The following is a 17,660-nucleotide window of genomic DNA, read 5'->3' as shown; positions in this document are numbered from 1 at the left end:
TTGTATTATAAGGCGCACCTTCAATAAACGGTCTATTTTAAAACCCTCTTCATGTATAAGGTGCACAGAGTATACGGTAAGATAACGTACTATAGTGGCTGCGGTTGAGTTACGCATCTACCTGATGGAGCTACGCTACAGGAAATGCTACAGCAAATGCAAAAAAAAAAACAAGAAGAACTGTAAGTCAAACTTTATTAACAAAATAAAAACCAGCTTTCTGAAAACTTCTGAAATCTTCTTCTTCCGTGTTGGAATAGAACAGCTGGGCGAGTGCAGCATCCAACGGTCCCGGCTCCGTCTCCTCACAGTCGCCATTATGCGAGTCAGCGCCGCTGCTGTTGTCTTGAACGTCTGTGGAGATTCCTGCCGGTTTTAGCGCCGTTACTTTGGCGACACCAACTACAGTACCCACAATCTCCCAGACTACAGTAACAGAAATGACCATAATGATCCTATATAAGGCGGACTGCATTATAAGGTGCACTGCCGGTTTTTGAGAAAATTAAAGGCTTTTGGGTGCGCCTTGTAGTGCGGAAAATACGGTAAGTCTGATTTGTTGGAGTAATTTGCAGCTGAGTGTGATGCAGCGAGGATGAGAGTCTTATTTATTAACTTTTTTGTTATATTGTGAGACTCGCAAGACAGAGATGGAGATCTCTGCAGCGAGTCGGAGTCCAGCTGGAGTTTCTTAGTTTCAAACATAGGAGATGAAATCTGCAGGATACATCTGCCTTCACGAGGCTCTGTCCTTGTCAGGATGATGGTGAAATATGTTTTTAAATGTGCAAATAGGCCACGCCTTGCTTATGCAGTGGAAAGACGGGACTCGTCCAAGGTCAGCAGTGTAGAAGTGAACAGACATGAAGTCATGTCTGATGAACGGCAGCCCAACGCTGCAGCTAGCAGAAGTGTGTGGTCTCCTCCGTTCTGTCTGGGCTCTTTGTTTTTTTGTGAAGGCTCAAGTATGCGTCTCTTTGCGACATGCACGGAACAACACGTGCATTCCTCTGCGAATGTGCAATGGCTGATTATTGTGCTGGACCTCTCCAGGAAAACGGGCTTTCCAGAAGTCCAGATTCTTTCCTCTCTCTCACTCGCTGGTTGTTCTTCCCAGAGCATCTCAATCATCCTTCTGGCAAACTAATCGAACTGGAGGAGATCTTGAAGTTTCCACTCCAGGACTTCTGAATCCCAGCATGCAGTGCAGTAGCTCCATAAATCAAACTACACCTTCACACTGTGTGCAGCAACTGGACTTTAATCTCAAATATATGCTTGAGCTTCTTGAAACTTAATAACCTCTTATCTCCTCAGTGCATCCAGGAAACGGTGTAGGTTTAATTTCCTATGTTCAGCACATTTCGGGTCCGTCCGTGATGTTCTCATGACAACAGAGCTCTGTCGTCTCCGGCTGAGTTATGTCACATGGACACAAGGGGCTTTTACATTCACCGTTGTCACAGTCCATGACATGAACCCCCCCTTTGCTTATCAGGATCCTGAATTCTCATCTGTTATGGTGTTTATGCAGAAAACAAGGGTGAATGTCTGCTTCGTATTAAACTAGACACTTTTTACATATGGATGATCAACAAGGATGTTTACATTTATTAGTTTTTTTACATTTATTAGTTATTTCAAAGCAACTGGGCTAACAACGCTAACATTACCTTAAGTTACTTAATCACAGTCGCTAGTGACGTTCTGACTTCCTGGTTGAGGCCAGCTAGAAAATGTGAAAAATAGCAGTTTTTCTACCAAGAACTAAGGTCTTGATCCAGATCTGCGGTTCCTCTACTATCCCTTTTCCACCAAACCGGTTCCAGGCTGGTTCTGGTTCTTGGCCAGTGCTGAGTTTGGAACTGGCCTTTTTGTTTCCACTGACAAAGAACTGGCTCTGGGCCACAAAGACCGGTTCCAAGGTAGCAGTACCTCTTTGCTGGTCTAGAGGAAAGAACCGCTTACGTAAGCGGAGGGGGCGGAGTTATAAGACCAACGGCAATAGCAAGACTGGGAGACGGAGACATTTTCAAATAAGAATAAATCTGGATGCAGCAAAGCATCATGGATCTGAGGAGGAGAGGACCTGTCTTTTAGAGATGTGTCCACGGAGGAGCTACATGGACCAAGTCCTGTTAGAGCAAATACCTTGTTGTTGCTTCAACTTTCCAACGCAATCGCAGCAAAGTAACTGCCGTTTGCAGTGACGTTATGACGTGGCTCCCCTTAGCACCCGAGCTGTGGAAAACAAACCTGTTCTTCGCTGGTTCGCAAGTTGAACGAGTTGTGAACTAGCACCGGCTCCGAACCAGCTCTGCAACCGGTTTGCTGGAAAAAAGGGTATACTAGGGTCTGGATCCAGACCTGCGGTTCCTCTACTAGGGTCTGGATCAGACCTGCGGTTCCCGTACTAGGGTCTGGATCCAGACCTGCGGTTCCTCTACTAGGGTCTGGATCAGACCTGCTGTTCCCATACTAGGGTCTGGATCCAGGTCCAGCTTGATATCAAACACAAACATGTTTCCAGTCTGGTACAAAAACACCAGTTTGGGTCTCTGTGGTCCGGTTTCACACGACACCTATACGGGGGTATGTTCTTGTTCTGTAGCGGGTAAAATGATATAAAGCACTAAAATAATGTATAGTTGGGGGTGTGGTTTTTTGATTGACAGCCAGCACAGCCAATGGCTAGCGGGGAAGACTCCTGGAAGTTGGAGCAGACGGTAGAAAGGAGGAGGAGAAGCTGCTCGGTGTGTTAGCTCCTTGTATCCCAGTAAAAGACCTGGCAGGTCCGTTAAAGGCTGGAAAAGCACCTGGTTCTGCGAGCGTTCCTGTCTCAGGTGCTAAACAACGACAGAAATGCTTTCAGTTTATCTGGAGACCCCACGGCGGCTCGTCAATCGTATCAGAGAGGACACGGACCTGTGCTCTTCGTTTTCCAACGTCTGACCCAAAAGCAGCTGTATTTATCCACAACAAACGCTGTTCCAACCACTTTTACTGTGAAACAGCCCGAGAACCAGTGGCGTGTCCGTTAGCAATCATTGTTTTACCTCTTTGTTGATGAGCTTTTTCCTCATTTGCAGCTAATTGTGTCCAAGCTGGTGCCGCTTCTCATGGAAATAGCTTTTGTTTTCATGTTTGTAGAAACCACAAACCAAAAGGTTTAGCTTCGTTGTCGTCGTGTAGCATCTGATAACGAGCCAAAGCATTGTGCTGTTTCTCATTTGACTGAAAGCATTTATGGTTGGATTATCCGAACATTTCAGCTGATTTTTAGAAAGTGTCGCTTTTTAACTAGTCAGTAAAGTAATATTTAATTCAGCAGGACCAGTACATTTGTTCATGAGGTAAATAAACAAACATTTAATTTGATTTGATTTGTTTATTTGCACAACATGAAAACGGTACAAAAGTTAGAATGAATATAAAAGCATGAAAATATGTGCAGGTGAGAATGGGCTTATTCAAAGTTCTCACCAAGAAAATACATTACATTATAAAATCAGCAAGTACAAAAACAGCGTTCAAATAAGATGGATATTTCCAAACAATTTCTCGGTTGGATGAGTGTGTGTGCTTGCGTGTGAGCATGCACATAAGGCTGGTCTTCAATCTCTGTTTAAAACTACTAATAGACAGTGAAGATTTAGCAATAAGTATATGAGAATTCCAGAGTGAGGAACCTCTGTCTTTGATGGAGAACTGACTGCTATTGGTACGACTGAATGAAGAATGGAGATCCGCAAATTGTCTAGTATTATAGTTATGAATTTGTGAATTGATCTTAAAAAAATCTTTGAAAGTACTTGGAAGCATATTTGCAAGATAAGTGCATTTGTAAATGAAAGCACATGATTGGAGTATGTTGATATCATAGATGGATAATAAATGTAATTTTTTAAACAAAGGGGCAGATGGGGCCAAATAGGAAGCAGAAGTAGCTATTCTAGAAATCTAGAAATTTAGAAATGCAGATTCCACACCACCAAACTGTCCACATGTTCTTCTGAGGTCAGAGAATAAAAACTCAACCACAGTCTGATCTTTGGTTCCCCCTCAAAGCCTGACTCTTAACACCTGGTGTAAACCCTCCATCAGTCCTCATGAATCATGGGACATTTCCCCCGGTGGTCAGTACTGGAACTACAAATGTCCTGGGTCTTTCCTGGGTCTCATCAAGGGTCTGGTCCAGGGACTGGTCCAGGGTCTTGTTGAAAGACCAGTTTGGAGCTTTATATTCTGCATCTTACTCATCTGGGCTTTATTTTCATTTCTTTCTTCTTTTTTTTTTAACACTTTATTTATGGAAATGTTCAGATTACATTACATCAAATAAGAGAACCTACCAGGGAGGCGCATAAGCAAGGTAAGTGGGTAAAGAGAGCATCAGTGGTCTTTCATATGCTCTAGCGCTGGACTCCATATCTTGGAGAACTTCAGGGGATTACCAGAGAGTTCGTATCTCAGTCTTTCCACATGCAGAATGCTTATGAGTTCCCTCTGCCAAGTCTCAAACTTGGACTTCCACAGTTTCAGGATACATCTCTTAGCAATCATCATACCATGAGTCAAAGCAGTACGTATGTTACAATCCAGGTTTTTCAGAGTATTGGAGTGTCCTAACAAAGCAGCTTCAGGGTCAGGTGTTACAATTATGTTAAAGGCAGAGGAAAACCATTGGAAAATGAGAGACCAAAAGTTGTGTAATTTCGGGCAGATCCAGAAAAGATGTGCAAGAGAACCTTCTGCTGCATTACATCTATTACACAGTGGAGAGAGATTGGGGAAAAGTGTGTTTAATCTGGTTTTAGAATAATGTAATCTGTGGACTATCTTGTACTGGATCAGTTGGAGCCTAGCATTAATCGAGCAAGATTTAATGTTAGTTAATACTTCCTCCCATGATTCATCCTCGATCTCGTCTTTATTTTCATTTCTGAATGATGACTGTTTGCATTTTTAAGCTCTTTTTATGCGTTAAACTGCTTATTCTCCGCCTACTTAATCTTAGAACGGCCAACCGTCCTCGGTGTTAACACTATTATTAATTCAGCTGCATCGTTCACTGTGAACGGCCCGTCTTTCCACCTGCGAATGCTGATAAATTCCCACTAATCTGACAAAACGGCATCTCAATTCTCCACGTCCCTGCTGCCGCATTATTCAGAGCTGACAGTCTTACGCGTTTGTAACCGTCCGTGTCTATATGCACCGATTATGACAATATGAACTATTTATTTTCATCCCACATATATTCATGAGGCCTGGCTAACAGGACCATCTCCTCATGACGCGCTGCACTTCAGAACCACACCAACACTTCTCAGAGTTACAGGAAAAGTGAATTTTATGGCCTGCATGGAGCAAGGATGAATTTCAGGACCGATGTAAATGTGATAAGTAATGCATCTTATAAATATGCATTTATATACTGTAGATGCAGTTCATTCATGAAGATCTTTAATGATTCCCCAAACATTAGTTTCTAATCACCTCAAATTATGCAAATTATAATTGCAGCTAGCAAAACAGAAGGACGTGAGTTTCACAGTAAAACTCCCAAATATCACATATATATATATATATATATATATATATATATATATATATATATATATATATATATATATATATATATATATAAAAATATATATATATATATATATATATATTCACATCTACAGGTCACATGACTCCTTATTTAACACTTTTCTACCAACTTGAAACTGGTTCAGGGCTTGTTCTAGATCCAGTTCAGGTTCTAGATCCAGTCCAGGGCTGGTTTTAGATCCACGGTGCGTCCAAAATGCCATGCTAAACAGTATGTACTAAAAAGTATACTTAAGTTCGGCACACTTTTGAGTAAATATCAGTAGTGTGCATTCATTTGGACGTACTATTAAGAGCGCACACGTCACTTCCTGCCGTTGGGAGGAAGTGATGTGTCACAGCAGCAGCAGCGCTTCGCTATTTCCCATTTATATGGGCCGAAACAAGATGACATTATATAATATTATATACGTATATTATAATAATAATATTATATAATAATATTGTTATACTTGATATCACACTTATACGTATCACTTAGCAACCAAACACCGCTGCATTGTATTGTGGGAAGTTTCTGCTCGGCTAGTATCCATCAATCCACACTAATAAATTTCCCCGGAATGAGTATGGATAGAGCTACTATTGAGTACGTTGTAATGTTTTGGACGCACTAAAAAATCTCTGGTGGTAGATCCAGTCCAGAACGGCAGGGCGGTTCACCATCAGATGTGAGAGCAGCGCAGACACGGACTGAATGTGGTTATCATGACCCGCTCTTGTCTTTGCAGGTCAGCGAGACAGCTGAGTGAAGTCTTCGTCCAGCTCCCGTCCAGGAAAGAACTCCCGGAGTATTATGAGCTGATCAGGAAACCCGTGGATTTCAAGAAGATCAAGGTTTGTTGGCCAAGATGCCTCCAGAAACGGTGGTGAATGAGGGACGTGAGGGAGAACAGTCCAGTCCAGAGGAACCGCACCGGTTCTCTGGACTGAAGAGGAAGTGATCAGGTTGACTGGTCAGGCTCATTGATCCGCTCCTCAAGCTAACAGCTCAGTGAAAGTGATTGATCACTCCAGAGAAATGTTCAGCTCACGTGAGGATGTGTTTGTGTTAACAGGAACGTGTCAGAAGCCACAAATACAGGAACGTGGGGGACCTGGAGAAGGACGTGATGCTGCTCTGTCAAAACGCACAGACCTTCAACCTGGAGGGCTCTCAGGTCAGAAACCTCGACCTGCTCGGGTTGCTCCCTGTAATTGATCCTTGAACCTGCTTCTGTGTCTGAGCTCCAGTCAGAAGGCTGCAGGTTTTCACTTTTCCACCTGTTGAAACGTCCTCTTCTCGTGTAACTGCTCCTGGGTAGATGCAGCTGTTTCAACGCAGCGCGTCTCTCTAGATCCCGGGACCCGCTGCCTCTCGTCCCCTCGGCTCCTGCTGCTCACGCTGTCACAGTTTAGCGGTTTTGGTTGTAGAAACCTGCGTGTCCTCAGCCCCCTGTCATTTGGCTGAGATGAAGAAGAGCAGCGACGACCTCAAGGTTAATTTTAAAGGTTCATCCTGAAGCAGATTTTTCCGACCTGGAGACTAAAGTCTGACCGTCTGCAATGAAGCTTATTTGTTTATTTATTAGGATCTCCATTAGCCATCACTCCGCTGTGGGAGTAATGGCCATTCTTCCTGGGGTCCTCACACAGGACACAATTATATACATAATACAAACATACAGAATAACAATAAAGTATAGAATTATACATGGTAGTAACACGGAAAAAAACACAATATTAAAATAATTTACCACAGTGTCGACTACTATTTACAATTGGAAAAGATCGAAGTTCGAAGTCTAGTGTTTCGTGTTGGACATCGTTTACAGCCTTCACCTGCCGGCTTAATCTGCTCGCGAATCTCAGCCCTCTCTCATGTTCTTACTCCAAACCGCGCTGACCTGGGGGGGCAGGACACAACCTGTTTTTACCGCCCTGATCTTTATCTGTGAACCCACAGATATACGAGGACTCCATCGTCCTCCAGTCGGTGTTCAAGAGCGCCAGACAGAAGATTGCCAAGGAAGAAGAGAGTGAGGATGACAGCGAGGAGGACGATGATGATGACTACGAGTCAGAGGCTGAGGGTGAGACACACACACACACACACACACACACACACACACACACACACACACACACACACACACACACACACACACACACACACACACACACACACACACACACACCATCAACCTTGCCTCGTGTCATTAAAACCCGGCCGGTGCTGCTCGGGGAGTGAAGTTCACGTGGGGGATCAAACTGCGAGGATCTGGGAGGCAGAATCAACCGTGACTAACTTCCGGCTGTTTTTGTGGAGCTTCAGAGTAGAACTGTTTTCTTCATCCCGTTCCCGCTGAATTCATGCCTGCACAATAATAGAGATGCATTGATTTTGTGTCTTCTTCCGTCCCACAAGAGAAATGTCCGAGACAAATCAATCTGATTTAATGTTAACATGATCATTGTGGAGCTTGATGGATGATTGACAGTTCATAGGCCACCTGACCGAAAGTTAGATGCAAATCCATCATTGTCATCATCGCACAAGCTATTTCGCCTTTGCGCCGCATCAATTATGTGATTGAGGTTATAGCAACGAGAGTAGTGGCTCAAATAACACTAATAAATAACATAAAATAAACAAAGTTAACGAATTAAACAAATTAATTTAACAAATGAATCACTTGGCCATTACATTGCTGTGGAGGAAGAGAATGTTGCTGACAGACTGCGTTCCCAATCCCTGCGTCTCTTCCAAGATGTGCCACAGACACTAAACCAAATTTCTCCAGATATCTGACTTGCTTTGTCTTTGTTTTGTAAAGACCTTGTTTGAGGTTCTTTTCCACGTCATTGATTTCCATCTTGTCGCTAGAGTACATCCCGATCCCGCAGTGTTTTTTTTTAGCCACCCGCTCCTGCGAGATTTGTGTCCCATTCCCACTCTAGTTCAGAGTGCCGGTCCCTGGCGGTGCTTTTATCTAACGGGCCACTAGGGGGCGCTCATCACAGAATCTGAACAAGCTCGTACAGGTGGCGTGTCGATGGGGGCGTTGCTGTGTTATCTTGGTCATCTCGAGCTACTCAGGGATGCAAAACAAGTTTTAATATCAACTGACAGTGAAGTCATAAATATCGTAATAATCTCACTCCCAGCAGTGATTAACGCGGGAAACGTCAACGTGTTCCTTCTGGACCTCCATTTCCTCTTTCCATCCACCTCTTCTCTTAGACTTTGAGCCTTTTTCCAGACGTTAGTGGATCATTACAGAGTTCAGCCCTCCTCTTGTAAACGATATTCCTGTTGTCACAGCAAATCGCAGTAATCCGTAGTTAAAGGATAAGAAAGTGCAACTGAATTAGAAGTAAAATCATTCAGACAGTCCACAGAACCAGCCCTGAAGACGGCTTTAGAAAGTTAAGAATCTCAAAAATGAATGCAGGAAGAAGCATAAAATGACTGGGAAAATATGCATGATGGGTCAGTTCGGTCGGGCTGGTTAGAACAATTATTGCACCTTGAAAATGAATATTACAACACATTTTTATATCATATAAAAAATGCAAACGCTATACAAGTCATAAATATTAAGACATCATTGGCCCAAGACGCAGCAGGAGCTTCCCGCGCGGGCGGGGTGACGCGAGGCAGGTGATGGAGACGGTCGGGTACAAGACGGGGAATCAAAAACAAAACACACACAGGCAGAAACAGTTAAGTCAAGATGGTATTTGTTGGTCTGATGGATCATCGGGGTCTGAACGTTCAGGTTAAGACGGACCAGGATTGTTCCTGGTGCAGGGAAACAAGATCAGTGTTTTTATTTTCTTTTAAGTTCAACAACATGCTCATCTTTTACGTCCTGTCTCCTTCAGCCAAGTCGGTGCGGGTGAAGATCAAGCTGGGCAGAGAGTCGCGCGGTCACGACAAAGGAAAGAAGAGGCAGAGCCGGGGGAAGGCCAAGCCGGTGGTCAGCGACGACGACAGTGACGACGACGACGACCAGGATGATAACGTAGGTCCCCGATCTCCTCAGGTCGCTGTCGGACGTCAGCCTGAACTCTGTGATGTGTGTCAGGAGTAAGAAAGACGGCGGCAGAGTGAAAATATCTGGTTGTTCAAACAGCAGCTTGACAGCGATGCAAGTTCCACCCATGACACGTAACGGGTAACTATGTGCTCCTGTATCTCCCCAATACACTATGTGGTCGGTAGAGGAACTGCAGGTCTGGATCCGGACCCTGGTGGTCGGTAGAGGAACTGCAACCTGTCCTGATTCCAGGAAGTGAGAATGTTGGGGCTTTAATTTTAAACAGTCTGTTGATTTTTATCGGCTGCAAAGATTCAGTAGAGGTGTCAATCATCCAGATGCATCCAGCCGTTCCTGAGATATGACCTTTTACACACAGCTGCAGCTCAGCAGGTGCTCCACACGGTGGCGCTAGTGCAAAAAAATCAATTTAAGGATATTAATTTCACCTAAGAAGTTTTATATTTTGGTCTTACAGGGTTCACAAACAAAACACCTGGATTCAACACCTGGATTTAATCATAATATATTTTAGTTGAGGTAAAATGCTTCTGTGGTTGAAATGTTCTTCCTTTTTCTCCAAAAACAATCCACATGTTCCCTTAATGCCAAAAATCCTCCTGAAGAATAAAACCAAACGAGTGGACTCACAGAGACGTGGAGACTGCCGTGTGCTGGTCTCGGTCCTGCAGCTCATTAACACCTGGGAGGCCAACGAGTCGACCTTCAGGGCACTTTACTTGTCTGACAGGAAGTGGACCTTATTAAATCTGAGGAAGGGTGTCAGGAGCTGAGGGGAATGTGGTCGGACTGTTCGTTCTGCTCACAGCCGGTGCTTCTCCGTCTACTCGGATGTAAAAATAGCTTCTAGCAACACGTCACAAAGCTGTCCTCTGGTCCTCTGCGGCCAGCCTCCGTTCCACCAGCGAGACCGGGGATGACAGGACTCTGATCCGTCCTGGAAGTCTGAAATGAGAATACGTCCCCCGGTGGTGCTCCTCCACCCACCGAGACCAAGCCCTTCAGCCTCGAAGTCTGAGCTCTGAACATGATCCTCGTAGGTCTGCTGCCGCGTCCAGATGAGACTGAGCACATTTAAACATGTTTAACACAAGTATAAACCTGCAGAGTTATTTATTTCAACAAACTGTCGTGAGGCGAGTCCCTTATAGAGCAGGGATTTCTGGGAGGATGTTCCAGGGTGTCTTCAAGGACCAGTGGACGCTGAACTGAAGAAAGACTCCAAAGTTGGATTTCACATCCATGAAAAGTGGGCGAGGGAATCTTCTTTGTACCTTTTTGGGTAAAAATTACGGGACGTGTTTGGGCCGCTCTGTGGCGCAGTGGGTTAAGCAAGCGGCTTATAAACTGAGGCTACAGTCCTCCTCCTTTATGTTTTGTATTGTTTCCTTTATCTTGTTTTTATGAAAAGGCACATTTTTTATCCTTTTATCCTTTTGCTTGGTTTTAATATTTTAGTGTTTTTATCTACTGATGTTTTAACTTATTTTGATTCCTATCTTGGGGCCGTCCTTCTTGTTCTTTGTTCTTTTAGCCAAAGCACTGTTGTCACTTTATGTTATCCTGTGTTGTTGAGTTTATGGTTTTAGATTGTATGAGGAGGCACTCACTGTGAACCAAATTTACCCAAGGGTACTATAATAAATCTATCATCTATCTATCTATTTTATTTATTTATTTATTTATTTATTTGCACAATGACAACAGTAAAGTTTTTTTTATCATACAAGGACAAATAATTTGTGCAGGAGAGGAAAAGAAGCCCGAAGGGCTTATAAAAAATCCTCCCCTCATTACAAAATCACCAAAACAAATCAGTCAATAGCAAAAGAATAGAAAGGAAAAGAAAAGGTAAAAGAAACAAAGAAAAATACAATAAACACCCAAACAAAAATATCCATGAAATGGCAATTTCATTTTAGTACGAATAGCCTGTTAATTTTGTCTATATAAAAGATACCCCATTAAGTTGGTCCTAAACATTTTTAAGGATGACACTAACTTAAGAGATCTATCTAAACAGTTCCAGAGTTGAGGGCCATGGAATTTGATAAAGGATTGGTGACTGCAGGTACGACAAAGAGGTAAATGAAAGTTCTTCCCTCCTCTAACTGAATAAGAATGAATATCTGATGATAACAGAAAAAAATTATGAAAAGTGCCTGGAATGTCTTGTTTGAAATTAATGAACTTAAACATAAACAGGCATGTTTGAAACTTATTAATGGAAAAAATTGATAATAATTTAAATTAGCTAAATAAGGGTGCAGAAGGTGCTTGATGAGAAGAAAATGAAATCATCTATCCTGCAGTGGTTGCAGGTTTGAATCCCGGCCTGCGCACCTTTGCTGCATGTCATCCCCATTCTCTCTCTCTACCACTTTCCTATCTGCAACTTGAATAAAAGGCCACTAGAGCCACAAAAAAATGTTTAAAAAAAAAATAATAATAATTTGGGACGTGGACGAGGACAAAGAGGGAACTATGGGTGACATTACAGATAGGTTGTCCAGTTCTTATTACACAGTCTGGTTTCTTTTTTAAATCACCAGAAAAACCTCATTCAAACATAAAAACATTCGTTCTGTGATAAATATATGTATATGTGTGTGAAAGTGACATTTCCATTAGCCACATTTTCTATTTGCAATTCCAGTTTGCACGATGTGGCGGCTAATGTGCACAGGCCCGGTGGGTGAACAGTGGTCGGGTCTGAATCAGTGAAGTAGAGGAGGTGGGTTTTACCAGAGCCGTGCACGTGGGCTGCTCCTGTACACACTCAACAGAAGCGCTTGGACTTGTGGACGGCTTTGAGCGAGCTTTGTTCCTGCCGCCAGCTCCACCTGGCCGATGGACTTTCTTCTTCTCTTGAATTATTTAGTCCAACTCCAATTTGATATTTTTTCAGCTTTTCTTTTCTTGCAACTTCAAATCTGAAAAAGTAGAAACTTTGAACGCCCCGACAACAAAAGGACAGTATGTACCCAGCAGGGTTTCTCTGTCCATCCCTGGACTTCAGCTTTGGAGAGAGTTCACTGTCACTGTTTTCCAGCTGCTGATAACTAAAAAAGACTTTAATAATATAAAGATATAAAACCAAATTAAAATGATGAGATCAGCATTGAAGGAGCAAAGACAGTTGCTGTGGTTTGTAAATGAATGAATGAATGAACTGAAGACGATACAACGAAAATTGAACGGCTCTCCAAGATGCACTCACTCACTCACTCACTCACTCACTCACTCACTCACTCACTCACTCACTCAATACTAGAGTGTGTTGAGGTGAATGTAAAACAGTGTTATTTATCTGTCTCTGGCAGAACAAGTTAATTTAAATTAGTAATCTGTTGAATTGAAGCTTTCTATGAGAGATGTGGTCTTTGGACTGTTGATGGAGTTGTTTTTATGGAGTTGTTTTTACAGGGTTGAGGTGTCAGAAGTTGAAATCAGCTCCGTTGTTATAGAAACGACGTCTCTCATCACTGCAGAGTTGCTCCAAACAACTGCAGATGCTCTCCGGGAGTTTCTGGAGACTCAGCAGGACTCCTCTTCATCCTCCGTCAGTAATCCCCGCCGGCGAAATAAAGTAAATACAAAAATACAGATGCGGTTCGGGGAAATCTCCGTAGACCGCCAGAGCCCTGGCGCTGGAGCCGCACCGGAGCGTTCCTGCACTCGTCGTCTTTCAAGAGTCAAAAACAAAAGTTCACGATTCACAGGAAGAAAGAGGTGGAAGATGTAGTGGCTTTGAAACTACGACTTTTTGAAACTATTGCTGCATCAGGAATGCAGATCTGGCTGCAACACGACGATGTGAGAGACTGAAAGTTCAACTCTGATCCCTCCGAGGAGCCGTAAACTGGTGTTTATGAACATCCTCCCAGCAAAGGCCCCTGGGAGCTCATTAAATCCCATTTTGATGATGATGTTTGCTCATTTATAATCCTAGAGGACCAATTCCACCTAAACAAATCATGATGGACCATTCAGCAAGCCCCGCCCCTCGTATAGCGGGGAACCAATGGTTGTGGAGAAGTCGTGCTCCTGATTCCAGGTTCCCAGGGAGGCTGGACGTGGAGTTAAACGTCTGCTGAGCTAAATCAAAACGAGGATTTTAACTCAGTGGAGGAGGCAGAGGAGAGTCTCCTCCGCTCCGCCGTCTCCTCCACAGTGGTTTGAATGGAAAAATGACTTGATCATTTTGTATAATGAAAAGTTAACGGCGAGGAAGTTTTAATAGTACCGTATTTTCCGCACTATAAGGCGCACCTAAAAACCTTACATTTTTTCAAAAGCTGACCATGCGCCTTATAATCCGGTCAATATTTTTCTTTTCTTACATTTCTCCATACTTTGCTTTGCTGGAGTTGAAAGTCACGACGAATGGATGGCGTTTTGGCGGGTATACCGGCTTTCGCGAGTATGACGTTTATTTTGAGCAACGAAAAACTAAATATATTTATTCTAATATGTCAAGATCACAATAATCTTCCAATTTAGAACTAAAATATTAAAGAACTAACACAAATAAAATACAATTCAATTAAATACTTAGTTTTTTTTTTGTAATTTATTTTCCCAAGCCACTCGGAGCCGCAGTATAAGGATGAAAGAGCCGCATGCGGCTCCGGAGCCGCGGGTTGCCGACCCTTGGTCTAATGCAGGGGTCGGCAACCCGCGGCTCTAGAGCCACCCTAGTGGCTCCTAGAGCTTTTTCAAAAATGTTTGACCTTTTTTTTTCTTCTTTTTTCCCTTTTTTTCTTCCTTTTTCCCTTTCCTTTTTAATCGCGACATTTCAACTTTTTTCTCGAAATTTTGACTTTTTTCTCAACATTTCGACTTTTTTCTCGAAATTTTGATTTTTTTTTCCTCAAAATTTTGACTTTTTTCTCAACTTTTTTCTCAACATTTCAACTTTTTTCTCAACATTTCGACTTTTTTCTCAACATTTCAACTTTTTCTCGACATTTCGACTTTTTTCTCGACATTTTGACTTTTTTCTCGAAGTGCATAATGAAAAAAAAAATCTCCCCCCAGTTCTAACTAATATAGAAACATGCAGCATGTGTTGCCTTCATTCTAAGGCTGATACAAGACTTTTTATTTTTTGTGGCTCCAGACACATTTGTTTTTTGCGTTTTTGGTCCAATACGGCTCTTTCAACATTTTGGGTTGCCGACCCCTGGTCTAATGGATGCATAACGTAACCCCAGCCTGTACTGTAGCGCCTTATAATGCAGTGCGCCTTATATATGGAAAAAGTTTTTAAATGCATCATTCATTGAAAGTGCGCCTTATAGTGCGGAAAATACGGTACTTTAATCATCAATGAAGCGAGAGAACCACCTCCGAGCACCTGGTGTTGATCTGCAGCGGTGAGAAAGGAGCCGCTGGCGGCGCCGGTGTGACGGGCGGAGCAGGTCCAGCAGGTCTCCCTCCGATCTGCTGCCCCCCCCGGTCACCGGCAACGTTGCTGCACCGCCAGACTTTAATGCTGTGTCTGTTTGTGTTTCCTTGCAGGATCAGTCGGACAAGAGCAAGAGTGACGACGAGTGACAGCGAGTGGCGGCGAGAACAAAGATGAAGATATTGTTTACTGCACTTACAAAAGGACGATATCTTCTGTTGCTGTTCAGGTCCATTTTCTGTTTTTGCATTTCTTCTTCTTCATCAGCGTCTCTGGGTCGTCTCTCCCGCCGGCTCTGAGACGAGTGATGACTGATGAACACATAGCAATACCAATCAGCTTATATTCCTGTATTAAGGACAGTTTTCTAGTATATTTTTTAAATATGTGCTTGAACGAGGCACAAAAAAAAAGCTCTTTTTTAAAACCCAGCTGTCACGCGCTTTTCTGGGCGTGGTCCTGCTTTCTTGGACCCTCCAACAAATCTGACTGAAAGTTCCCGACAATAACAGAAGAGCACTGAAGGTAAATTTGAGGCAATCAGCTTTTTAATCTTAGATTTTATTATTTAACGTTGTGTCGTGCCAAATGAAAAAAGAAAAATACCCCTAAAAAAAGGTTTAACCCCTCGTGTGACCTTCAGCCGGCGGGTCACTGCTGCTTCCTTGGTTTTTAAGCGGCCAGGTGAAGATCCAGCATGCATTGCTTCAGATAATCATTTCTTCTCTGCAGCTGCGATGCCCGTTTCTACGTAGCAGAACCACTTCTGGCCACCAGGGGGCAGCACATCCCAAGAGCCTTCACGAGGCGGGACCGGGCGCCCCGTGTGGTCAGAAGTGGAACCGCCCCCTGCTGTGTTAGCAGGCCGAGGAACCGCGAGGCGCCGCTCCTCCTGTAGTCCCGTCAGCTCGCTGGGATCTGTAAGAGACCCGATCTGGGGAGAGTTGGAGCGTTGCTGCTCGGGAAGAAGCACGGCCATGAAATTCCCAGTTCTTAGCTCCAGATATGAAATATCTGCCAGACTCTGCCGGGTCCAGTTCACCAGCAATTATGAACATGAACATTTCTGACTTTTGTACGTTTGTCACTAACAAATGAATTCTTCAGGCCGAACGCTTGTTTTTAACTTCTTTTATTACTAAAACTCTTATCGTACGGTAACCAGGTGACGCCTCGTATCATCACGTTTTCTTTCTTCTGAGACTTTGACAAGTTGTTTATCTGAGATTTCTTATAATATTTGTTATTTTAATAATCTGTCCTTCAGAGTCTCGTCTCTGACCTTCAGAGCCTCGTCTCTGTCCTTCAGAGCCTCGTCTCTGACCTTCAGAGTCTCGTCTCTGTCCTTCAGAGTCTCGTCTCTGTCCTTCAGAGCCTCGTCTCTGACCTTCAGAGCCTCGTCTCTGTCCTTCAGAGCCTCGTCTCTGACCTTCAGAGTCTCGTCTCTGTCCTTCAGAGTCTCGTCTCTGTCCTTCAGAGCCTCGTCTCTGACCTTCAGAGTCTCGTCTCTGACCTTCAGAGCCTCGTCTCTGTCCTTCAGAGTCTCGTCTCTGTCCTTTAGAGCGCCGTCTCTGAGCTCTCTGTCCAGACAGCAGAGTGGAACCAGCAGCAGTATTGAGGAAGTATTGAGGAAGTATTGAAGACAGTTGGCACAAAGGAAACTGTTCGGAGACTAAGAACCAGATTACACAGTTTGATCAACAGTGTATTGATTTGTTCATTTGGATTCAAGTGTTTGTGTTCAGTGTGAGTTAGTTGGAACCCTCTTTTAAAGGTTTACGTGTTTTTAGCATGAACTCTTTTAACGACTGTATACCGTTCACATGCAAACATCACTTTTGTTTGTGTAACGTGCTCGCCAACTCCGTAAGTGTGACTTATCGAAGCTTTCTTTGCACAGTGTCTTTGTGGTTGGATCTCATAGCCCAGGGCCAATAAACATCACAGGTTTTCAACACACACCCGTTTCCTGGCTCATTTTTTTGGTCTTCTTCTACTTTGTAAAACACACCGATCAATTAATTGTGCCTGAAGTTTCAATTCTGGTAGAATCTCAGAAACGTGTTTATCATCACGTCCACCTGAACAAGGGTCCCTGTTCCTGAAGGCCTTTGGACGTTTGTGGAGACGTGTGACGCCACGACCGTCGGCCACGACTCTGCACAGCCACAGCTGAGGGGAAAGCTGGAACAAACTCCGAGGACTGCTCCACGGCATACCTGTCAAGTTTGGGATTTAAAAATACGTAAAATTTTGACACATGCAGGAGGAGGAGGAGGAGGAGGAGGAAGAACCCCCACCCCCAAAAACTCACCACGGGACACAAGAGACTCGCAGAAGTTCATGGTGTTGTAAACCGATGACGCATCCCTGACGCCACACTCCTAAAACTGAAAAGATGTTGGTCCGAGCTTTAAGTTGGGAGACACTAGGGATGGGCGGTATGGACTAAAAAATGTATCACGATCATTTCTGGCATTTATCCCGATAACGATAAAAAATGACGATTAAAAAAAAATACCAATTCAACTCCATCTTTTTAACTTCCTTCTTTTTTCCCTTCCTTCCTTCCTTCTTTTTTCCCTTCCTTC

The 17,660-nt window shown here is 43.5% G+C and overlaps 1 protein-coding gene across 3 annotated transcripts in view; it reads left to right on the top strand.

Annotated features, from left to right (window-relative positions):
* The window catches only part of smarca2 (SWI/SNF related, matrix associated, actin dependent regulator of chromatin, subfamily a, member 2), a 66,065-nt gene extending 49,045 nt beyond the window's left edge, over positions 1-17,020 (top strand). For all 3 annotated transcript variants that reach the window (XM_061730726.1, XM_061730725.1, XM_061730727.1), the window contains 5 exons: positions 6,348-6,453; positions 6,675-6,776; positions 7,562-7,688; positions 9,484-9,623; positions 15,183-17,020. In XM_061730726.1, the coding sequence (XP_061586710.1) occupies positions 6,348-6,453; positions 6,675-6,776; positions 7,562-7,688; positions 9,484-9,623; positions 15,183-15,218 (511 nt within the window). In that variant the 3' untranslated portion in view covers positions 15,219-17,020. The remainder of the gene's footprint in view (positions 1-6,347; positions 6,454-6,674; positions 6,777-7,561; positions 7,689-9,483; positions 9,624-15,182) is intronic.
* Positions 17,021-17,660: the final 640 nt, after the last annotated feature.

Source organism: Cololabis saira, chromosome 9 (genome assembly GCF_033807715.1).
Source record: "Cololabis saira isolate AMF1-May2022 chromosome 9, fColSai1.1, whole genome shotgun sequence".
Taxonomy (NCBI): Eukaryota; Metazoa; Chordata; class Actinopteri; order Beloniformes; family Belonidae; genus Cololabis; species Cololabis saira.
The sequence above is the reverse complement of the archived record's forward strand: the minus strand, read 5'-3'. Positions and strand labels throughout refer to the sequence as shown.